Here is a 26,239-nt window from a genome sequence, read left to right as displayed (position 1 = left end):
ATGAAGACAGACTCTATGCATCGCTATCAATTAAGTTGCATTTTATTTTCAGTCTTTTTGTCCTTTTTACCTTCATACACATGGTTTCTTCTTCTTCCGTGAGGTATAAACGGCATATTATCAGTCTGATTTACAAAGGGATATTAATATATTGATTGTTTCTATTGTAGATGGCGGTGAATACATTTTCCCACAAGACTGGTGTCTCACAGGTAGCACTGTTTGGTTGTTATCACATTTGCATCATGTGTTAGAATCTTGATTCTTTCCTCATAGAAATTTGGTATGTTTTTTTCCTGTAATATTGTTGCCAATGTTCCCAGTTCAGATTTGTTTTCATGCAATGTATTCACTTTATATTTAGTTAGTCAGACACTTAATGCACTTGCATGGCCAATATTGAAACCACATTCAGTCTCCGATCTAATGTTGATGTTGTTTGACTGTATTTGCTGCCATAATTTATAAGCTTGTCTAAACATGTGTGGTCAAAGACACCTGGTCCATCCAAGATCGTTAACAATACGACAGCTGGCAGACATACTGTCAGAATAAAACCTCTTCTTCAATGTTAAACTGCGCGACGTGTATCCCATCTTTTGTGGATAAAGCTTAGTGTTGTAATAGTTAGTAACCCGAAAGCAAATAAGCTTTTATGACTAATCTATGTACAAGCATTACATTGCATGAAAGAGCAAATACGAGAGTACATGAACAGTAAAGCCATAATGGGTTGAAAAAGAGCAAGGATGATGATACTACAACCTGATTACATTGGGTAGCCCCCCCCCCACTCCCCACCCCAACACATTGTTTGTTTCATGAGTTGGTTTTGCGTGTGTGTGTGTGTGTTTTTGATTGATTCTTTATCATTTTTGGCCATTGATTTCAAATCTGCCATCAGTTTCTACTTTATCCTTTAGTTTTCATGCATTGTATCATATAGTTTCCATGCCTTTCTTCTTCTTCTTGTATCTTCTCATATTAGTAGTATTTATTTATTTATGTATTTATTTACTTTTTAACGGATTCTTCATATGTTTTCACCCAATACTAGTTGAACTTTTCAGTCAATTGCTTTAGCTTGTCATATTTGGCTGATTGTCATACTTTGAAGCACTTTGGCAGCAGTGCAGTACAGCACGTACCTCTGTTGTTGGTCTACTATGTCTCTATCTAAAATATAGCATATCAGCATATTGTTACTACATATTGTTACTTTTGGGCTATTTTTAAGTGCCAACTATATACCAGTGACGTGCGGTGAGGTTCATGGTTGGTGAGGCACTGACTCCTTTAGTGTCAGATTTCCAAATACAGTATATAAACCAAAAAGGGTAGCTTATTCAATTGGCTACTGGTTATTTCATATCTCATCAGCATTCTTCACAAAACACGCACACACGGTACATATTATCGATACGTAAAAGTAAGAAAATAACATGCATTTGCTCTACACCCTCAATGTGTTGGCCGTCGCCATTCTATAATTCATGCAACATAAATGAGAGTAAAGAGTGGTTGGTGTACAAAACCACAGAATTCAATTCTGACCTTGAGTGAAATATTCAGTTGTTTTTAAAACTTTTAATTCTGAAACTGTAATCAATTTATTACAGATTGCTAAACAAAAAGTGTGAAAAGAAAAACAAATAATATTTTATTTAAGGCCAAAATTTAGTTTTTAAATATTCTATTGTATTTTTCTTGGTCTAAGCTCTTTTTTTTTTTTTTTTTTTTTTTAAATAAGATTGAAATGAAAACTGTTTGTGGTCTTGCGCCTGTCCTTCACCACAAAAACCGGCGTTACTTTGGAAGGGCATAGGTTTTGTCTCAACATTCGTAGGGACGATATAACAGCATAACCTGCATGTAGGTACACTTTTTGCTGGGGACGGGACATTAATTAGACCAAACAGATTGGATGAAGGGGGCAAAGGGCCACATTTCTAATGTATATGAACCTAATTAATTAATAGGCAAAATGATCAATGCAAAATAAATCCTTATCTACTGATAATAACTTTTACGTGCATTGGTTTAGATGATACACTGTTCAATTCAAACCTTTGTTTTCAAAAAATACTAAAGAAACATTTTGAAAACTTCCTGAATAAATGTCTGGTTTTTATTAGCAAACATAAACATAGTGAAAATAATTCACTTAATAATTGTAGGGTCAATTCTATCCTTACAACATATGGAACTATTGAAAGATCTAAATTCTCTATATAACTGAACATTATATCATGCAAAAAAGGTAAGGTTGCTTAAAAGTTGGTGGGGACAATTTTAGCATGCTGAAAAGTTGGTAGTGTTATGTCCCTACCGTCCCTATGCAAACCTATGCCCTTATAGTAAAAGTCCTCCTTATTTTCCTTTACTTTAAAAAAATCTCTCCGCCTCAATGGAGAAGATTGCTTCAATTAGATCGTTCTGTGTTCTATTTGACAAGCCAGAAAACACAGTGGATGTGTCCAAATGTCTAGCTAACCTTTCATCTTTCTCAGCAAAACCATGTAATCGTTCTACATATATGCCACTTTTAGAAGAGCTACACGCTCATCGTTACCACGAAATGTTAACTCCTGTTTAACTAGGATGCAGGTTGCATTAATGAGGTCTTTCAAATTCTTTTCTTTACCTTAGCTTTGAGGATGCTACCGTTGAGCTTCCGCTGTTCGTCAAAGCCAAATCGATCCTTGAGCTTCCAAAAGTTTTTAAAGCAAACAGGCTTTGAATGTGAGTGGTCGAGCTCTCATGTTTGCTGAGGCTTCGTGGTAGTTTTTTAATGTCACAATATCTCGTGTTAGTCCAGACATTGGCACAAGTTGCGAAGAAAAGGCAGGGAAAGCAGCAAAGGCGATTTTTCGAAGGACAGCCACATAGCCAGTCTTTTCGGGTGTACCAGTCCGTTTGAAAAGCGCGAGTTATCCTCTGTCCCGTAGTTTGAAGCAAACCTTTTAGCTCCGGCGTTGTGTTAACCGCGTCCACTTTTAACGGAAAGTCCAGTTTCACGTACGCCCCCTTGCAGTGCGGCAGAGTACTATCTGCCGCAGCCTGTGTCTTTTCACTGCGGTTTTATTTCCCATCAGCAAAACTAAATATGTCGCTAACAAACATTAAACTTTAAGGGTTAAAGACATTAGCCAGATTGAGGAAAATCAGGTCAAATAAACATATCTGGAAACATTATAATGGCGACATGCAGATGTACGGCAACCAGCACGCTCCAATTCCATGTATCAACCCAGTTTGTTAAGGATTGCGCAATCAGAGGTGAGGCTTTACTCGTTGCTGCCGCACCTCTCGTTTCATTTCTTTATTTGAACAGGAAATAGGCAAATTCAGCGATTTTGACTATAAATTTTTTTGAAATGAGTCATACATAAAGACCAATGGACAAATATTAATATAAATTTGATGCTATAATTATTTTTTTGTTATGATGACAGGTGAGGCTCTGCCTCACCTGCCTCCCCTGACCGCACGTCACTGCTTTATTCTGTTGTACTTTATATGACTCACTTTGTTTAAAAAAGTAAAACAAAAAACAAAACAAAACAAAAATTTATACTAAAAAAAAAAAAAAGAAAAAAAAAAGAAAAAAAATTAAAAAAAAGAAAAAACCCTAGTGTGTTTCAGAAGAAACTAAGGTCAGATTTGGATTCAACACCCCAAAATTACGTCAGAACAAGCGTTTGCATCAATGCAACATTTTTTTGTTGACCCTCTTTTCTAAGGCTCTTCATTTGACGTACTCGGGCGCCACCTCGCGGCTAAAAAAAAAAGACTTTTTTATTTTATTTTATTTTTTTATTTTTACTGTACTATACTGTATTGTACTGCACTGTACTGTACCGTAGTAATACGACTTCTACAAAAAATGTTTGATTGTTTCACTGTAAAACTTGAAAAATCGATGCCTTATGATACAGTATGTACAATATTTTAATATGTGTTATACAACTTGGCATATATTCAAATTTACTCGAGAAGTATTGTTGCATTATTTTTCATGCAAACTTGAACTTATTATGTTGATGGGAAAATTGTAATAATTAAAAAAAAAAATATATTTTTCAGGTTTTTTTCCCTGTCATTAACTCATTGGCTGCCATTGACGGCTGATTGCAACATGTATCTCCCAGTCAAAATGGATTGGACGTCTAGCGCCGTCAATGGCAGCCAATGAGGTAATGCCAGGGGAAAAAAAGAGAAAATATATTTCAAACAAAATACAATTTTCCCATCAACACAACTAGAGGCTGATAACAAATGATTGCAAGTTGCAACCAGACTCTCCCAGTCAAAATGGATTGGACGTCTCGCGCCGTAAATGGCACAGAGAGGTGAACACCCAAATCCATTCCTCCATGTTTTAATAAATTTCGACGTCTATCGTTGTCAATGGCAGGCAATGAGTTAAATGAAATGGACGAACTGGGGATAACTTGGTTTATTTATTTATTTATTTTTAAATAGATATGTGCGTTTGTGAGCATAAATTTAAAGCTAGTTGCGCGTTCGCGAAGCGCCGTGCGCGTGCTCGTCTTCGGGCTCCCTCAGCACGCCTGCGCAGAGAAATACAAGATGGCGGAGAGTGCGGAACTGAAGGTAAGGCGCAGCTTGAAACCCTGCTCGTTTTCCGCGGTTGCCGTGTCTTCACTTGTCAAGTGACTCGTGGCTCTGCCGGTTTAAGCGTCGGCGATCTGAAATTCGCGCACATATGACGTAGACGCCGCAAACAGTCATGCAACTTTATGGCGTGCACGAGCGAGCGTGTTTATGTTGGTATGGAGACTTGCGGGTTTGGCTCAACTGGACGGACCCTTTCCCCCCAATTGAGCGATGGGCGGACATTAACATCAAGTCGCATCTATGGTTCACTTTCAAACGGCGCGTTCGAAACTCACGCCGCCGGCTTGAAAATGTGCCTTGTGTCGGAGAGCAAGTGATCTGTCGCGCCGACTGACTGTCAGACTGTCACGCTGAGCTCCAACATGACAAGCGGCTTCGTGGGTGTCTGTGCACGGTTCGCCTCCAATACACGAATCCCCTCATAATCGCCATTCATTTACTCACGCGATGAAGTTGCAGTTTATGGCGTGACCAGATTATTCCTGACGCTCACTTTACCTGTTGATGACAAAAGCGGTGCTTTGGCGCCTTCCTTACCGTTAGGCGAACCATTTTAACTCATTCACTGCCATGGACAGTGATCGACCTGCAATCCATTTGAACTGGGATGACTGGCATTGATCATGTTCCACTGCCACTGACGGTGATAGACGTCCAGTCCAATTCGACTGCGGGGCAATCGCTGCCGGCCCTCCCAGTCAAATTGGATTGGACTTCCCAATTAGCAGACTGACGTTGAAAAGATTTTGGATCAACATTCCGCTGTCGATCTTATATCGTTGAATCAGTGTCACTTTTGCACCATCAATGTTGTTTCAACGTTGAATCCTTACAAAACGTCATTTCGATTAGGAGTGGGAACCTCTTGGTACCTCACGATTCAATACGATTTGCGATACAAAGCTCACGATAACGATGATCTGACGATATGGTGATATGATTATCGATAAATTTGTAGAATATCCTCGAATGATTTTCTGACCAACAACTCATAAACAGAAAAACAAGCTTCTGCAGTGAATTGGAATGAGTTTATCACTAGTAGACGTCCAATCCATTTGAAATGGGAGGGTGGCAGCGAATGAACATTCGCTGCCATCCCTCCCACTTCAAACGGATTGAACGTCTATGGCCATCAGTGGCAGCCAATGCCAGGCAATGAGGTCATTTTGGGCCATTTAAGGTCATTTACTTGTTGATCTTCAGTTACTTCCTGTTGATTTTGGGATATTTTATGGGTCACTTCCTGTTGATTTTGAGTTACAGAACGGGAAGTGACCTGGGAATCACCCAAATGAATAGGCAGTGACTCAAACTCAACTAGGGCTGCAACTATCGATTATTTTAGTAGTCGATTAATCGATGAACTAGTTAGTTCGAATAATCGAGTTATCGGATAAGGAACAGGATGTTTTTTTTTTTTTTTTTTTTTTTTTTTTTTTACAGTGCTCTTAACAAATGGTTCAGACACATATTTCCACAAAAAACAGATAAATATATCTATACATTACGAATGCATTTAAAAAAAAAAAATAGCTCAAACAAAAACTTAAGTTGGTCTTAACAAGGAGCAGCTGGGTTCAGCAATGTAAAATGAGGCCGATTAAAAAGCAGTGTAACCACCCAGATCGATGCAAACACTTTAAAAATAAACCATTGCAACGCCACTTTAATTAAACAAATACTCGAAGCAGCAAAATTTAATTTGAATCTTTTTTTCATATCGAATACTCGAGTTAATCGATTAATCGTTGCAGCACTAAACTCAACAGGAAATGACCTATAAATGCCCTAAAATGAACCGCAAGTGACCTGTAAATGCCCTGAAAACCCCCAGTCTAAAAGGATTAGGCGTCGTGCATGGTCAGTGCAGCCTTAGGGGCCTTTTACATGGTGACTCTCCAAGAATACGAACAATTTCAAATTTGCATTTGCATATGCGTCTCCATTTGAACAATGTCGCAATTCCGCATGAAAACAATTTAGTATTCATGCCAGGCCCTAGGGGGCAGTGCAGATTTACTAGGCAACAGAGAATGATGCACTTTGACCCCACCAAGCTCCCTCAGCCCGGAAAAAAATATGCCCGCCCACTCGAAGCAATGTCATTTTTCTTTAGTTCAAAAAGGCACAAAAATTGAAACGTTCAACATATTTAATTTAAAAATATTATTAAAACTAGAGATGTCCCGATATTTGGATCGGATCGGACGCCGATATGGGCAAAAAAATGCGCATCGGTATTGGATCGGCCAACACGGAAAAATTCCGATCCAGACATACCAGTTTTTTTTTTTTTTTTTAAAGTCCGGTCCGGGTTTTCCAGCGCACGGATTCACATAATCCATTCCAGTTTTTGCTTCTGTTTCCCTAAAATCCGGTCCACATTTTACGACACACCTTCAACACACTACATTTACATTACCGTCTCCCAATTTACCGAGAGACTTTATCGTTAAAAATGTCAGCTGTGTGGGATCATTTCACCTTAAAGGACGACAAAAACGAAGAGGCAGAGTGCAACATATGCCACAATAAAGTCAAGTGTGGTGGTAAAGCTGTAAGAAGTTTTAATACAACCAACCTAATCAAGCATTTCGCGAAATACCACCACAAACAATATAAGAAGTATGTTAAGAAAACCGAAGACAAAAAGGAAGGTCCTACGCAACTAACACTGGCAGAAACTTTTGCTATGCGTGACAAACTGGCACTCGACAGTCCCAAAGCCCAGGGAATAACAAGAGTCATTGCCGAAGAATTCATTCTGGATGACGAGCCATTATCTCTCGTGAGTAAAGACGCATCATCCGACACTTAGAACCACGGTACAACATGCCCAGCCGTCATTTCATCCTTGAGCGATTTGGCCGTGGAAGATTCGAGAACGATTCACAAACATCCAAATTCCGATTATTGAAATATGTCAAGTAACGCGGAACTAATACACAGCACGGTCTTCGGGACGCAATGAGAAACGGGCCGCATTGCGTCGCGAGAGTAAACATCATACTTGTCATAGACCCAGGTAATGCCAATGCTCAACTCACGGATATAGCTCAACTCATGCCGCTAGATAAAAAAACACAACAATACCTGACTGCTGCTGACAGCCGCTACAAACTACGTCAACATCGTTTTACTGTAGATAATAGATATCGTATGTATATAGAACTAGATGCAAGGTGACAGACTCGACTGTGTTAGCAACTAGAGGTGTGCATCGACACCGCCCTCATGATTCGATTCGATTACGATTCGGAAGGCCACGATTCGATTCGATTCAGAGGGTCACGATTCGATTCGGTTCGGCAATGCATTGCGATGCATTAAAGCCTGGGATGCATTAAAATTCTAAAGCAAAGCATATTTTTTGTGAATCATGAGCCAACACAAGCGGATAGACATTAAACAACTTTTTATTGGCTCTTGTGTCACTCCTGGTCGAAGTCAAATGAAAATAGTATACTTTCATATATATCTTTAAAAAAAAAAAATCAGATCACAGCATTTAATTAGTGCTTATAATGAGACCAGGGCTTTCTCTCTTTTTTTTTTTTTTTACACACAGTAGCAGCCTTTCACACAGTGCAACATCTGAACTCCTGTGCAAAATCAGTAATAACAGTCACTGTATTTTAGTCACAACGACCCATCAATAAAAATATTCAAGTAAATATTAAAGAAAACGACAAAGAAAATATTGTAGTGCAGCAGCATCTTTATCACAATATCAATCCAGGCATCAGTTCAGTTGCAAACAAAACATCAACTAAATTGCAATGTAGAACAAAAATAAAATGTAGGCCTAGCCAATCTTATATCTATAATATTTCTTGCTCCCTCTTTCTCCGTTTCAGCCATTGTTATGTTATGTCCTGTCTCTCTGCTCTCTCGATTACAACTGCGCTTGTCTGTGACGTTACTCCAGTAAGGAAGCGGATTTGGGTTCCTCGTCCCCCCTGCATAGAGGTTAGATCTTGTGCCCGAACCCGACCCGACCCGAAATGTTAAGCATTCACGTTTCGGTGGGTCGGGTCGGGCCGCCGCGCCGGACTAATAAAGTATTTAAAAAAAAAAAAAAAAAAAATGCGCAGAGGGCTGTGGCGCAGCCCTCTTTTTCTTCTTCTCCTCCCGTTATTTCATTGTGTGAATGCTTTTATAATTCTCATAAATATATGTAGACTATTTAATTATTGAGTAAACTTGCGTTTTTTTCCTGCCAACTGAGAATTCGTTACGAAAGACACTTTTATTTACGCACACAATGGCAAATGTGATCCTTTTGAGTCTTCTCCTCTGTGTGTCTGTAAAACCGTTTTTTTTTTTTTTTTTTTAATCAAACTTTCCCAGCGTTATTTCGTTGTGTAAATGCTTCTATAAATTTCATAAAAATATGTAGACTATTTAAATATTGAGTAAACTTGCGTTTTTTGTCTGCCAACTGAGAATTTGTTAGGAAAGACACTTTTATTTATGCACACAAAGGCAAATGTGATCTTTTCGAATCTTCTCCTCTGTGTGTCTGCAAAACCGTGTTTTTTTTTATATTAAACTTTCCCAGCGTTATTTCGTTGTGTAAAGGCTTTTATAACTCTTATAAAAATATGTAGACTATTTAAACAGTAAGAAAACTTGAAGAAATGAAAATAAATTGCTGCTGCTGCGTTTTTTTTTTCCGCATCACTCGGCTCGGGCATGCAAATCTATAGTTAATTGATCTGGCCGGTCGGGCTTCAATACCAACGGGCCGTGTCGGGTTGGGCTGGAATTTTTAGGCCCGATCTAACCTCTACGGGCTTGCTTTGAATGTAAAGTAGCTCTCTCCACAGGTAAACATGAGAATAACAATACAAATGGGGAAACCAAATCCATTGCATCACCGGAATTGCGCAGAGAAGATTTTTGAACGTACTTATATATTTTAAAATGCGCTGAATCGATTCAGCTTGTTGCCCGCATCGAATCGAATCGTCCCTGCCCCGCATCGGGATGCATCGCCGCATCGATTATTGTTGACACCCTTATTAGCAACATTAAAGTATTGACTAGATTCGTTAGTAAACAGCCGCCATCTTAAAGCAGGAGACTTCCCTAGTAGGCTGTTGTGAACCTTCCAAGCGAACCTAATTAACTTTTTATCCAAAATACTCCTAAATCGGCAAAATCATGACTTGAATCAATCTTCAAAACAGTTTTAAAACTTTCACATGTCAAAGTAGACAGAAGGGAAATTATGGAAAAACGGGAGCAATTTTAACAACTTTAACATTTGATTAGCAAAATTAAATGAATTGAATGTAGTTTAAAGCTGCTGATACAGAATGGAGACTTGAGTATTTTATTTACTGTTTTAAAATGTTAACTTGATACTGAAATAGTCGTTTATTTAAACCTGAGAGGCTTTTTATACAATTTTTGTAACTAATGCACGAAACATTAAAAGCATCTAATAGCTTGGGGGATTTGTGGGATTTTCCACTGAGGTTGGTTGTGTGTTTTGCTTTTTTAAGACAGTTTACAATATTATTTGCACATTTTACTGACTGACTGCCATTTCTGTTTATTATTTATAATGTTTTGTGTTTGTCACTGAATAAACAGGTCAGTTTCTTGTTACCAACCGTTGTGTGTTATTCAAACTCACCTAATTCAGCTGGCTAGTTGTTATCAAGAGTACTGAAACCTTTTTCAACATGAGTCTGACAACTAAGTAAGGAGGCTAAATAACTTTAAACTTTAACACATGCTCAGATAGGCCGGTATTGGTATCGGATCGGAAGTGCAAAACAATATCGGTATCGGATCGGAAGTGCAAAAACCTGGATCGGGACATCCCTAATTAAAACAATAAATTAAAGCCGACATTCCGCCATATTTGCTGTTTTTAATGATTAGTAGCACCGCTGCGCACGCCCAATGTGATGTGTACGAGTGCTGACGTTAACAGCGCGGTCTTGCGCCGCAGGAGCTTTTGAAATGCATGCGGAGGAAGCCCCCCCTCAACCCCCCGAATCGGATTCTTCCACTTTGGAGGCAGGATTCAGAATTTTTCGTCTGCGCCGTCCGTCTTCGCCGACACCATATGCACGCGAGGCGAGTCCGCAACTCAGTCATTACGTCTTTGTGTCGCAGAGTCGACATGTAAACTGCCCCTTGAAGTTAACTGAGACACTATTATGGTGGAAGATTTTGGTAGCAACTTGTTGGTTCTTTTTATTTATTTATTTATTTTAACATTGACAACTTTTTAAAACTATATCTCGATTCTTGGCAGGAGCATATCGATAACCTTTTGGGATACAAAGTATCGAGATATATCACCATTTCGATATTTTGGCACACCCCTACTTTCGATTGTAAATAATATTGGAACAACGCTGAATCAATGTTTTCGTCCAAAACGCCCGCTCATCCATAATTGAATGACTTTTCATATTTCATTTTTCCCGGTCAATCATGAATGAACTATTTGTCAATATTAGTTCATTAACTATAAAACATTAACCATTGTCAACCCGACCATCGCCTGACATACCATAGAACAACGTTGTTTCAACGTCACTTAACGTCGGAAATTTCGATGTCAACCATACTGATGATTTTGATGGAAAATCAAAGTTCATTCAATGTCGGTCTGCTACCTGGGTTCATACACTGTCAATTGTTGCCATTGAGTTAAGATTGTTCTCATGCACACTTGCTTCCTAATTTACGATTTGCAAAGCACCTGTGCTCCCTTACTGTGTTTAACTCATTTTCTGCCATTTGTGGCGATAGACGTCCAATCTATTTGAACTGGTAGGAATGACTCGCGACATTTACATGGACAAAATTTCTGAAATTCGATCAGATTTTGGATTAAATAAAGATTAGGGCTGCAGTTTAGTAGTCGATTATCTATGAACTAGGTAGTTCGAATAATTGAGTGATCAGATTAGGAACATATAAAATTCAAATACCTAAGCTTGGCCTCAAACGGTATAAATCAATAAATGAGGATCGGAGTGCAATCAAAGAACAATTGGCTAACTTGCGTAGCAAAGTCTGCTAGCTTAAATGCTATAAAATGCCTTTTTTATTTATTTATTTATTTATTTTAAACAATGTTCTTAACAAATCGTTCAAACAAATATTCCCACAAAAACGGCTAAATATACCTATAAACTAAATTACAAATGCATTAAAAAAAGCATTAGCTCAAACAAAATCTTACCTTATGTTGGTCTTAACAGGGAGCAGCTGGATTCAGGCATGTTAAATGAGTTATGTCATATTTACTGTTACCACTAGAGGGCAGTGTAGTCACCCAAATCAAAACAATAAATGCAAACACTTTCAATACAAATTATTACAACGCCCTTTAATTAAGCGAATACTCGACGCAGTAAAATTTAATTCAAAGTTTTTTCTAATCGAATTACTTGTGTTAATTGATTAATCGTTGCAGCAATAATTATGATCAGATGCACTGTTTTAATAGACACTAAAAATGTTGATCATATTAGGATTTGCATGTTCAGACGTCACACTGTTGGCTGGAACAAATTGTTTTGACAGTCACAGATCGACCCATTATAGCGGAAATAGTAGTAGTAGTAGAATAAGTAGTAGCGATTACTACTTAAAAGATTAGGTTTATTTCGCGTATTTTTCCCGTTTTTCTACCGTCAAGTCTTTCAACAATTGTAACATGTTTTAATACCTCAGCAATGTGTTGGTCTTGGATACACGCCAATTTAATCGTGTGCCACCATGTCTTCCGCTCGCTCTGCATCTGCTACCTTCCAGGAGTAAAAATAAATATGTATACCAATGTCACAGACATGTGCAGTAAAGAGTTTTTTGGGGGGAATTTTGGAAGACGTGTTTTCATGCCAGTGATTGACCTCAAATCTAGGGATATCCTGATTGCATATTTTAGCACCCGAGTCCGAGTCACCTGATTTTGAGAATGTGTCGATACCAAGTCCCGATCCGACACCAGGGGAAAAAAGTTGTTTTTTTTTCGGGAACAAAAATTCCAAACATGTTACAATACTGTACTGTTTACAGTACTTCCTCTTCCGCTTTTTCCGAGAGACTTGCTGAGTATAAAACATATATATTTTTGCTTCTTTTGGCAATGCCATTGTGTTTCTGGATTATTTTATCCCTTTTAGCCTAAAAAAACACACACATATAATATATACACATACAGTGGGGCAAACAAGTATTTAGTCAACCACTAATTGTGCAAGTTCTCCGACTTGAAAATATTAGAGAGGCCTGTAATTGTGAACATGGGTAAACCTCAACTATGAGAGACAGAATGTGGGGGAAAAAACCCCCAGAAAATCACATTGTTTGATTTTTAAAAAAAAATTATTTGCAAATCATGGTGGAAAATAAGTATTTGGTCAATACCAAAAGTTCATGTCAATACTTTGTTATGTACCCTTTGTTGGCAATAACGTAGGCCCAACATTTTCTGTAACTCTTCACAAGCTTTACACACACTGTTGCTGGTATTTTGGCCCATTCCTCCATGCAGAACTCCTCTAGAGCAGTGATGTTTTGGGGCTGTCGTTGGGCAACACGGACTTTCAACTCCCTCCTCACCTCGTGGCGTCAAAATGATAACAAGAACGGTGAGCAAAAATCCCAGAACCACACGGGGGGACCTAGTGAAAGACTTACAGAGAGCTTGGACCACAGTAACAAAGGCAGTAACACAATGCGCCGCCAGGGACTCAAATCCTGCACTGCCAGACGTGTCCCCCTGCTGAAGAAAGTACATGTCCAGGCCCGTCTGCGGTTCGCTAGAGAGCATTTGGATGATCCAGAAGAGGACTGGGAGAATGTGTTATGGTCAGATGAAACCAAAATAAAACTTTTTGGTAGAAACACAGGTTCTCGTGTTTGGAGGAGAAAGAATACTGAATTGCATCCGAAGGACACCATACCCACTGTGAAGCATGGGGGTGGAAACATCATGCTTTGGGGCTGTTTTTCTGCAAAGGGACCAGGACGACTGATCTGTGTAAAGGAAAGAATGAATGGGGCCATGTATCGAGAGATTTTGAGTGAAAATCTCCTTCCATCAGCAAGGGCATTGAAGATGAGACGTGGCTGGGTCTTTCAGCATGACAATTATCCCAAACACACAGCCAGGGCAACAAAGGAGTGGCTTCGTGAGAAGCATTTCAAGGTCCTGGAGTGGCCTAGCCAGTCTCCAGATCTCAACCCCATAGAAAATTTGTGGAGGGAGTTGAAAGTCCCTGTTGCCCAACGACAGCCCCAAAACATCACTGCTTTAGAGGAGATCTGCATGGGGGAATGGGCCAAAATACCAGCAACAGTGTGTGAAAAGCTTGTGAAGAGTTACAGAAAACATTTGGCCTCCGTTATGCCAACAAAGGGTACATACTGTAACAAAGTATTGAGATGAACTTTTGGTATTGACCAAATACTTATTTTCCACCACGATTTGCAGATAAAGTCTTTAAAAATCAAACAATGTGCTTTTCTGGTGTTTTTTTCCACATTCTGTCTCTCATGGTTGAGGTTTACCCATGTTGACAATTACAGGCCTCTCTAATATTTTCAAGTGGGAGAACTTGCACAATTAGTGGTTGACTAAGTACTTATTTGCCCCACTGTATATGTATATATTAAAATTAAAAATCCCGATCCTTTTTACCTGATTCCGATCCTCAGAAAAATAGGCCGATCGAATCACGAGACCGGATCGGAGACGTTCCTAATCAAATTCATTTGAACTGGAATGGCTCCAATGATCGCTGCGAAACCTCACAGTCAAAATGTCTCATGCCGTCAATGACAGCCAAAGAGTAAACATTGTTTTCATGAACCCTGTGTCCAAATTCATGATTTGCAATGCACAGGTGCTCCCTTACTGTATTTAAATCATTCGCTGCCATTGACTGTGAAAGACGTCTAATCAGTTTGAAACGGATGGAACTGCAGTGAGTGGCAGATCTGCCAGTTCAAATGGATTGAAAGTAGTGCTGCAACGATTAATCCATTAACTCGAGTAAACCGATTACAAAAAGATTCGAATTACAATTTGCTGCTTTGAGTATTCGTTCAATTAAAGTGGCATTGTAATGGTTTGTTTTGAAAGTGTTTGCACTTAGTTTTATTGGATTTGGGTGGATACGCTACCCTCTAGTGGCGACAATAAATGACATAACTCATTTCACAGCTGCTCCCTGTTAAGACTAACATAAGCTACTTTTTTGTTTGAGCTAATGTTTTTTTAATGCATTCGTAATTTATAGGTATATTAGGATTATTATTATTATTTTTTTTTTTTTATGGAAATATGTGTTTGAACCATTTTTTCTGATAAGGCGGGAGAAGCAGGGATTGGCAGCTTACATGGTAGAATGTAAGAAAAGAAGCAGCCATGGTCTTATGTAAGTCATTCAATGCAAGTCATTAAAAAAAAGTTACAATCCTTGGAAAGCGAGCCCCAATACACAGTGAATATTGTGTTTCATTATTACTAGAGGTGCACGATAATTATCGGTCCGATAATTATCGGTTCGATAATAGGAATCATGAGATCCTACCAATAAATCCAATATCATTATATATTATCGGGCCTATTAATATTAATTTTGGCACGGTGTCGGTGGATTGGGATGTGTGCGTTTGTTTCCATTCCTGTTTTGCCAGTATGCAAAGTTTTGTTACTGTTCTAGAGGCCTTATTTTTCCATCACTGAGTGATGAACCTTACTATGGCAATTAGCAAATGTTTGCATTTTACAGTGTTATGTTTACAAGTAATTGAGAGGCCTTTTAGTTATTGATAGGCTTGCTGTCCTATAATTGCCAGGTTAAGAGAGTTTCATGGACCAAAATGAGAAAAGTCTCCTCTCCTGTTGCACCAAATGTTTTGTCTGCTGACAAAGCACAAAACCTGTTGGGTTTGTTTGTTTCAGTTCTGTGCTTATTGTTCAGGGGAACACATCGTCAATGATATTGACTGATTGATTGTGATTGACTCAAATGGGCACTTTATTTGAAGTCAAAACTGTTCTTGTCTTTGTTTTGTTCATTATAATAAGGTTCATGTCATCATGAAAATTCTGGTTAGGTCAAAGGCAAATCTATGCTGAATCGGTTTTAAAAAATGGATATCGTGCACCCCTAATTATTACACACGCCAGTAGATAAAACCTATGGGAGGCGGAGGTTATGTATTCAGTTCCATACGCCTGTGCTTGTCTTTTTGTCTTCAAGATAATTCAAGAACGAATAAAGGGATTATTATCAAACTTGCAGGATATGATTGTGATTTGAAACGGAGGAAGTATTTTTTTTCCCTGACAGGTGTGACCTTTGACCTCATTACCAGTCAAAGGTCACATACTTTAGGTCAGAAAAGGAATTTTTGGATAACTTTTGGATAACAAATGAGCCTATTTAACTCAAATATGCAGCGAAGGTGATGTGATGAGAGGATAAGGAGGTAGAGGTAGAGCAGGTAGTACTTCGGCATGCGAGTAAGAACGTATATGTACACAAAGTAGAATGTATGTGCGTCCACAAAGAATAGTGCACGCGCACACACAAGGATGAGTGCACGCACACACAGGAAGAAGAGAGTCACACAGCTGAATAAGAGAGGTGCACAATTTTGCTAGTTAAGCATCTACAGAGGCAACACCTGTATATAACACCTTTTGTACTGTTTATTGTGCGTTTTCGATTGTGGTCAAATGCTTGCAGCGACTTTATGTGATTGTTTTTGATTATGTGCAGACGCTAATAGATACATACTAATCATTTGCATTGATTGTTATTGCTGTATCAGCTGCTAGTTATAAACGTAAATTTGAATTGCTGTTATTGAGGATGAATCTGATTTGATTTTTAGTTTCATTTTGCAAGTGTTGCTGTAATGAGCAGCTGAGGAAAGTCAGCAAACCATACGGACGTATGACATTAGAGGTGTGACAAAATATCGAAATGGTGATATATCATGATACTTTTTATCCCAAAAGGTTATCGATATGCTCCTGCCAAGACTCGAGATATCGTTTTAAAAAGGTGTCAATGTCTAAAAAAATAAAAAAGAACAAAATCTTCCACCTTAATAGTGTCTCAGTTAACCCTAAAGCTGCACTGATGGTGCTTGACGCCCAATCCATTTAGACTAGGAGCGTTCGTTCATTCGAAACCAGAGCATTCACAGTCATTCTGTGATTTTTAGGGCATTTACAGGTCATTACTTGTTGAGTTTGAGTCCCTGCCTATTCATTTGGGTGATTCCCAGGTCACTTCCTGTTCTGTAACTCAAACAGGAAGTGACCCATAAAATACCCCAAAATCAACAGGAAGTAACTGAAATTCAACAGGTAAATGACCTTAAATGGCCCAAAATTACCTCATTGCCTGGCATTGACTGGCACTGACAGCCATAGATGTTCAATCCGTTTGAAATGGGAGGGATGGCAGCAATCATCGTTATCGTGAGCTTTGTATCGCAAATCGTATTGTATCGTGAGATACCAAGAGGTTCCCACTCCTATCTGACATTGTCATATCGAAGCTTAGCTCGCAGTCTAGCTATGACATATAATACATGTTTTTGGATAGGTATTTTGAGATTTGGGGGATATTTGAGGGGTGCTTATTGGGTTAATTTTGATATATGCGGAAATTCAGGTTACGTCTCCACCGTAGGAACAAAACTCATTCGTAACCCGGGGACTACTTGTATACACAAAATCTACCAAATAAATGAAAAAAAAAAAAAAAAAATCTAGCTTTTACTGTTCTGTTTTGATCAGAATTAGAAAATTGTTTGTTTTTATAAACTGTAGGCGTTTCTCTATAATAAGAAAATAGGGGAGAAACAAGCTTTTTGTGAAAGGAAATAAATCAAGCTAAACAGTGATTTTGATTCTGTATTTTTGCTTTCATGACACCTCTAACAAGTAGTTTGAAGCTTTCATTCTAACAAGTAGCCAAAACAACAATTTGAAATGACTTTGCTGGAAAAATATGTATTTAACAATACATACTAGCTTTGAGCAACATAACTCACCACAATGCCTGTTGATTGTGCCACTAGTAATTTACCTGGCTCTTCATTTGGCGGTTTTCGAATGTCATATATATCCAAGTTATACTCTGTTGTTGTCAAATTTATGTTGCACACTTACTGTACTTGTTTTAAGTACCCCAACACGTATTCCCACAAATCTATTGAATTTCTTTCAGAGTGTTACATGATTTCAACATAGACCCACTTCCGGTGTCCTCATTTTCTTCTCATTCATTTTAATGTGTGGGTGGGAGGAAATTGGTCTTGTGTAAAGTAAATAATGGCTCATGCCTTGATACACTCTCTTGGTAATATTGTCCCATTCACCTTGTCTGGTAATGTGGATTCTAAAAAATGTATATGAATATGTTTTTATTTTTTCTACACCAGGTAAACAAATAACTGAAAACATAGTTTGTTTTTAGAGCATTTTCAGTTATTTATGCTAACAAAGCTATTTGAAGATGCCGCCATGCAACATGTAAGATGATTGATTTTTTTTTTCCCCCTCCGAGTAACTGCCTCTTTTGCCCAGGTGTTTTCATTTTATACATGTCTTTCCATTTCTATTTCGATACATGGTGTTAGTACCTCTTCCACTTCTGTTTGAAAACACCAAGACAAGAGTTGGAACCTTTCTAGCAGGTATTGATCTGCCTTTTTGTCTATTTATAGACATTACCCTGGTGTGTTTCCACTAGCTGTTGTGGCCTTGGGAGCTCTAGTATAGAGCCTACCCACGTACCACGTGCTCGCTGTATGGTTCCGCCCACTTGTCCGTCATTTTGACTCTGTATTAGCATTGTTTTCAATTGATGGCGGAATTTAAAATGCATTTCATGGAAGACCCGGTGCTTTCTGATGCCGCAAACTCACTGGATCTGTTGCATAAAAGGCGTTATGAGGAAAAGCTTCGTTCTATACAGTCGCCAGATCCATATTTGATGCCTAAATCGATGATTTTTGACCGGCTGCCTTCGCCGTCTCTGCCTGACCCTGATATTTACAACTTTCTTGTCCACACAAAATCAGCCTATTCTCACGAAAGTTTGAAAAACTTTAAGAGCTTCGAGGCTTATAAATGCTACGTTGCTGGTTGGGTGAAACAGGTCCTCGTACACGAAAATTCGGCAGGAATCTTGTGCTCGGAAGGTGAGTTACGAAATTTTCAATTCAAAATCTTTTGTTCTTGCTAACATCCACTGTCAAGTCTAATGTATTTCGTGTCATTTGTCAATGGAGCTAGGGCTTTTAATGTTTATATGGTTTAGCGATAGCACTCTGACTAGATACATACGTGTATGTTGTCGGCGATTAGCCTAGCAATGATCTTAATTGTGGTTATTTGTCAGCCCCGTAGACGAGGCCAGTTTCTTTCACTTGGTACCAGCTAAATATTATTCAAAAAATAACGATGGTGGAAGAAAGGGAAGTCACAAACATCTTGAATTTGAAACTATGTCGTACTACGTCGTATGTTGTCGGCGATTAGCCTAGCAATGATCTTAATTGTGGTTGTCAGGCCAAAACCCTCTAAATATATATTAAATGCATCTTACCGGATATAAAATGACTAATACATAGTCTGTGGTGATTTTTTGGTGTCCAGTTTTCACGTCGAATTGCAGCCGTCCATTTCGCTCTCCTCTTTGGATCCCTCGGAATACGGTAAAACTTCTAGTCTCTCCTTCCATCTTCTCTGTTAGTGCAACCAACAGCCACACATGCCTTCACCATTTTGATTGTTAATGTTAAGGAGCAGAAAAACACGCCGTAAATAGGAGAAATGTACGTAGCCGTAACAGGTTAACACTATGTTTTGACGGACAAGTGGGCGGAACCATACAGCGAGCACGTGGTACGTGGGTAGGCTCTATAGGACAGAAAGTGTTTTCAGATGGTTTCTCCCATACAAAGATGTATGAAAAGTAGAGCTGAAGCTATCGATTATTTTAGTAGTCGATTAATCGATTAACTATTTAGTTCGAATAATTGAGTAATCTGATAAGGACCGTAAAAAATTTTAAAATAATTGAGCTGAGCCTCAAACGGTATTTATTAAAAAAAAAAAAAAAAAAATCTATGTACTACAAAAGAACAGTTGGCTAGCTTACATAGCAAAAGTCAGCTAGCTTAAATGCTATTAAATGCAAACATTTTTACAATGCTCTTAAAGTGCCTGTGAAACGAAAAAGCATGTTTATTTCATAATACATGCGGTATTTTATGCCCCTGAATGATTTGGACCGCTTGGATGTGTGTGGAAGTGATCGCTATTTTTATTTAGTTTTTTGAATCCCGCGCCATGAAAATGAGTGACTTCCGGCTTCGGTCTTGCATTGAGGAGGACGGCGCTGTGACGTGTACGGTAGAAGACGTCCTCTTCACGCTACAGTGTACTGTTGTGTATGAGGACGAAGGATTCAGCTGATTTTGCGGATTAAAACGTTTATTTTTCGCATCACGCCAGCCAAACGGCTGCAGAAAAATCATTCTGTTTGAGGGAGAGGCGTATGCGCCTTTTTGGAGTTTCAAAAGGTTCCCATTCACCGTGGATATTTACTGTGGGACCATTGGACTTACGAGGAAGTGAGTAAACATCTTGTTTTGATACGAATACAGCGATTACAAAGTAAACACTACAAACTTCCTTTAAATAAAGGACTACTTATGTTTGATCATTGATATGCATGTAAAAAGCTCTCCTAATGCTCATTAGCAGCAGCACGTTAGCGGCACAACAACTTCAGCCACCCTCCTCCGGGGAACGAACTGTAAGTTGCTCTCCGCCGGGCGGTTTGCCGATCCGCGGAGACAATCGACACCCGGGTCGTCATGTCAAATAATCTAGGCTAGTTATGTGTGATTTTCCGCTTCGAAGACTTTGAAACATCACTCGGTTAGCATGTCGGCTAGCTGTCACGCCTTCTGGTTTGTTTACATTCTCCGAAGCCGGGGATGGGAAATGACATAAGTCCGATTTAGGTGTCATAAAATATCGTTCGGGAGGTGCGACAGTAAAGGTGAAGTCGACAGTTTTGACCATTATGGCGTAATTTTGCCATGTCGTCCTGAATAAATGCATTTTTATTATTTCATATTCCATTCAGCACAAGACTGTTATTTGTCATGACCATGCCATTTATTTAGCAATTGGGGAAAATACTTGGAAAATAAGAATATCCTGTAAAAATATTGAAGTAAAGAGACAGAAACAATGACATTTTGCCGGTCTCTTCTTCGCGTTTTCCTCATTGTGAATAGTTCCCCCTTGACGGGCTGACTGGTTCGTCTCAAGCCATTTATATAGCTATTGGGGAAAAATACTTGGATAAAAAGAATATCCTGTAAAAATATTGGAGTAGAGAGACTGAAACAATGACATTTTGCGGCTCTCTTCGTCGCGTTTTTCTCGTTCTGAATAATTCACCCTCAATAGGCTGAAAAGTAAAACCGATGAGCCCAGTCTACCGCTGACGTCATCCACCTGTTGGGGACGCTAAAGCCCTATAATGGTAGGCGTGGCTAACCGGCAGATTAAAAGACTAATTTCTCGTCATCTGTGCTTTGCTAAATTGTTGTATATAGTCAAATCGTCTCAAAATATGATTCTAATTCACATAATAATGCCATTTAAGACTTTTTTTCTCGTGTCATATGCTCTTTAACAAATGTTTCAGACACATATTTCCACAAAAAATGGCTAACTATTCCAATAAACAAAATTACGAATGCATTAAAAAACATCAGCTCAAACAAAAACTTAGCTTATGTTGGTCTTGACAAGGAGCAGATGGATTCAACCATGTGAAATGAGGTAGACTAGAGGGCCGTGTATCCACCCAAATCAACAAAACTAAATGCAAACACTTTCAAAACAAACCATTACAATGCCACTTTGATTAAACTAATACTCGAAGCAGCCAAATTTAATTTGAACCTTTTTTTCTAATCGAATACTTGAGTTAATTGATTAATCGTTGCAGCACTAATGAAAAGTAGGCCTGCACAATATATCGTTTGAACGTCGCCATCGCAAAATGTGCATGCGCAATAGTCCTATCGCAGGATGTGCAATTGTTTTGAACACGTAAACTTTAGTTTTGCTTCATAAAAGCTGCAAGTGTGCAGACAAGTAGCCTCCTGGATCCCTTTTACATAGATCAATCTTCAATATTCACAGATGAAGCCCCTTAACCTGTAGTAAACTGTATTATATGAATTAGGCCTGTACAATATATCTTTTGAACATCGCCATTGCAATGTGCACATGCGCAATAGTCCCATCGCAGGATGTGCAATTTAAAAAAAAAATATTTTTTTTTTAAAATATTGTTTTTCTTCATAAAAGCAGCAATTGTGCATAGACATGGCTTCCTGAATCCCTTTTATAGACACCAAATTTCATCATTTAAAAATAAACCCACTTAGACTGGATTAAACGGTGTTATATGAATACTAGAGAGCTACCGAGGCGTCTCTGGCCAGATCAAAGCTACAAAGCTGTCAATCATTGTTAACTTTAATTACCTATCGGTACTTGGTGACCAAGAAAAACAGTTTGGTCACACTGTTTACTAGGAGGGACGGTTATAGGCTGTGCGAGCATTAAGCAAAAAAACATAAAACCTGATCATTTTCGCCCGATTCCAATCTTCTGAAAAATGGCAGGATCGGCCTGATATCCGATCACGTGATTGGATCAAGACCTCTCTAATGAATACAATATGGTCATACAGAGTCAACCAAAGTCTTCCCCAACAGAGCTATTCAAGTCATCTGGTGGAAATTGTTCTAGTTTTAACATCACAATATATATCGCAATTTATCGCAAAGCCCCCAAAAGTCGCAGTGTCAGTTTTTTCCAATATCGTTGAGCCCTAATGAAAACTAAATACAGTTATCCCTCGCTACTTCGCGCTTCACACTTTAAAAAAACAAACAAACAAAAACAACCCCCCCCCCCAAAAAAAAAAACAATTTACGGTAAATTGTTAAGACATATGCAAGTATACATGTACAGATCATTGTGTTCTTTTATAATATATTTGATATAATATTTTATACATTTACAGTGCTTAAAAAACATTTCTAAAAATTATAAATGTTTTTTTTGTTTTTGTTTGGTTTTTAAATTTTTTTTTTTTTTTTTTTTATTATACTTTGAAGAAAAAAAGGGGAAAAATGTCTTATATGGATCTCTTTGCCATGCTGTTAATTCTGAAGAAATTGAATGCTACCCCCTATCCTCCCAAAAACATATTTTCTAAGGTAAATAAGCTCCGCCACTACTTCACAGATTTTTTTTATTTTCGCAGGAGGGGGGACATTAACTGCGAAAAAATGAGGGATCATTGTACTGTGTATGAATATTCGGCAATTAAGCAAATGATGCAGCATGTCAATTGCCAATCTTGGTTCCTTTCTGTTTGAACTGTGACTTTTGTGTTGTCAAAAAAGTCACCGGTTTCCACAAAGGTTTTTAGTTACTTGTTTGTGCCAGCTGTTTTTTTTTGTTTCATCATACATCAAAAACCTCAAAATCTGGTTGTAGGAACCTAAAGGCAGTTAACACAAGTACCCGTCTTTAACAACAAAATTATAGAGTAAAAGTAAGATAGGAACTTGGTCCAGGAGAGTAAATCCAACGAAAGACGAGCTGGAACTTGAATGTTTGCAAAAAAAATATCCTAAAAATCTGATGTTATGATTGATTGCCTGATAAATTAGTCACTGGTTTCCTCTCTGCTGGAGGCAATCTTTGTTTTACTTGTTATATTTAAAGGCTGAGTGTTTCATCATTTGGAGTAAAAATATAGTCTAGGTTTACTGTAACTGATTTAGTTTGCACTGCTAGGCTTTATTTTTCCTCCCTCTGCATTTATGTTTAATGATTAAGAAATCAACAGGGTTCTTGAAATGAGCGCTTATCCATGAAAGTCTAAAGGGGATTGTATTGTAGCATGCTGATAAGTTTCTTATCTGTAGCGGCTGAGTGGTGCAAATCCCATGTAGAGGTTTCTTTAGGATTAAAATAGCAGATGGACCAAAGGCAAAACCACAGTGAAATGCACTATAACCATTAAGATGTTACTCTAACTTCTGGCCGTGTTGATTGGATGATTTTTGTTTAAAACTTTTTCAGTCCATCTTTTATTACAAATTCTTACAGCAGGGAGATCAGTGTCAAAGTTATTGAGATTGCTGCAAAATATTTAGCATTGAACTTGGGACATTGAAAAACACAAACAGTACAGTATACAGTACATTTACACTTCCAAGGTCAAACATAAGTTTTTCTGAGTGAGTAAGTTATAATATGATATTTCCTAGATATTTGACTGCAAAAGCCATAGTGTCACAATGAAGGTGCTAAAATTGAAAGAAAGCAATCTATAATAAGGATCTTAATAGCTGAGCGAGATGTCATCGCCTTGCGTATCAAGCATTCCAGATGTTATTAAATATGAAAGTACACATCAGTCGAATATAAAATCCATGTGTCTTATTACTGTTTTATGAAGCAAGAATAAGCTTTTCAATGCCAATTTTTTAGGCTAAAAACTAAAGTAATCTCAAAATGGTCTCTTTATTTTGTACAGGCACATTCACAGCGTCAGTGCAAAAGCGTTTGAGGTTTGAACTTCACAGTTTCATAATATATTTAAAAGCGATGTGCTCAAATCCTGTCATCTTTTGTCAAAATTGATTTGATACGATTACCAATATTAATCATATTTTCCTCCTTTTGCTCATAGCAACAGAATTGGACATTAATAATTTGTCTTTACTCATTTTTAGAACGATGTGCTTAATTCAAAATGTTCAATTAACTGAACTAATTAATTTGTGAGTTGAACTTTGAACTACTGTGGTTTGCCTTCAAAATTAACTTTATCAAGAGTAAACATACACACACAAAAAAAAGAATTTCATAACCATACTACATAATTAGAGTTTATAATATTATAGCGCTTGGGACGACAAACTTGTCCACACTTGGAAATGTTCGCTGAGCAGCTGAAAACCACTTTTTTGTGGGCAAACTATGCAAAGCAAAGCTCCTCACATATAAAATTCATTTTTTTTTCTGTCCACTATTTCAGCGCGACACACAGCCCACACTTTGACCGATTCACACTGTTCTACATTCGAAATGTTCAAAACTTCATGCAAAGCAGCCCCCCCCCCTCATTTCGCCCCTTATTTTTACAGTTGTGGCAAAAATGTCTTTTTCTTTGACAAAAAAAAAAGCCCCATTAATTCCAATGGCAAAAGCAAACTTTCAAATATTCAAAATGGTATTTGTCTAAAAAATAATTCAGATTCACACATTAAAAATGTCACATAATCAAAGAGCACTAAGTTATCAGCCAGTTTTGGACAAAAATGTCTAATTCAACCAAAATTTTACAAAACCTTCTCCATACATTTTCAATGCCCCAGTTAATATGTAACGGCACATTACTACTACAAAAAGTGTTTTCCATTCACTCCTATTAATTTTCAACTCGGAGCTGACAAAAAAAAAAACTTCATTAAATTGCCCCATATTACACAGGTATTGACCCAAAATGTACAGGAAGTGACCCCCAAATGCCCCCGAATCATCAGAAAGTGACCCAAAATCCACAGAAATGGACCTGTAACTGCCTAACCCGGATATGCCCCCAAAACAACAAATTGACCAGTGAACATGAAGTGACCTTAAAAATGCCCTAAAATCAAAAGTGAAATGAAGTGATGTAAAATCAACAGGGAGAGACCCATAAGTACATTAATTTACAAGGAAGGGACCCTCAATTAACTCAATTAACAATTATAGATATGCAATTCATTTAAAGTGGGAGGACTGATTATGAATGCTGATCTTTCAGTGCAATTTCAGGCATGAAAATTTCTCACCTTTCGGCGAAATTTGCTGTTTTGAGGTAAAAAAGGATGACCTACGTGAATTGTGTAGCTTTTAGGTTAATTTTTTAGGGGTGGTTGGGAGATTTTTTAAAAATTATTATTATCACATCATTAACTTAGTAAGGGTGTGCCAAAAATTGATTATTAGATTCTTCTTCTTCTGTGCTCAAGTTATTTTTTAGAGCGAGAGTGGAAGAGAGACGGTTAGTTGCTTCTTGCCTTTCAGTTGTCCAGCAGTAGGTTCAAGTCGTGTTAATTGGAAAATGTCCCTGGTGTGTTGTTAAGTCCCACGTGCGTCTACAAGAGGTGAGTACATGAACCCTGTTGTACTATTTAGCCCAGACATGTCCAAAGTCCGGCCCGGGGGCCAAATGCGGCCCGTGGTCAAATTTCATCCGGCCCCCAGCCTCTGTCATAAAATCAATAATGTCTGGCCCGCACACAGACTTAATAAGTTGGTCAGCAGTACTGCTACCAGCATATGAAGTGGCTTACACACTAAATGCTGCTCCTCATTTACCCACTAAAAGGCAGCAGCACTCTAAGCAACATTACCCCGTGTTATGCTTTATTCCCCATTTCTAAAATGGCGACAATCAACAACAAAAAAAAGAAAGTTGAC

The 26,239-nt window shown here is 38.2% G+C and overlaps 1 protein-coding gene across 2 annotated transcripts in view; it reads left to right on the top strand.

Annotated features, from left to right (window-relative positions):
• Window positions 1–4,550: 4,550 nt before the first annotated feature.
• Window positions 4,551–26,239, top strand: part of LOC130914937 (E3 SUMO-protein ligase PIAS1-like) — a 134,201-nt gene continuing 112,512 nt past the window's right edge. For both annotated transcript variants that reach the window (XM_057834556.1, XM_057834538.1), the window contains exon 1: window positions 4,551–4,617. In XM_057834556.1, the coding sequence (XP_057690539.1) occupies window positions 4,594–4,617 (24 nt within the window). In that variant the 5' untranslated portion in view covers window positions 4,551–4,593. The remainder of the gene's footprint in view (window positions 4,618–26,239) is intronic.

This window comes from Corythoichthys intestinalis, chromosome 1 (assembly GCF_030265065.1).
Source record: "Corythoichthys intestinalis isolate RoL2023-P3 chromosome 1, ASM3026506v1, whole genome shotgun sequence".
NCBI lineage: Eukaryota > Metazoa > Chordata > Actinopteri > Syngnathiformes > Syngnathidae > Corythoichthys > Corythoichthys intestinalis.
Note: the sequence above shows the minus strand (reverse complement) of the source record. Positions and strands in the feature narration are given on the sequence as shown.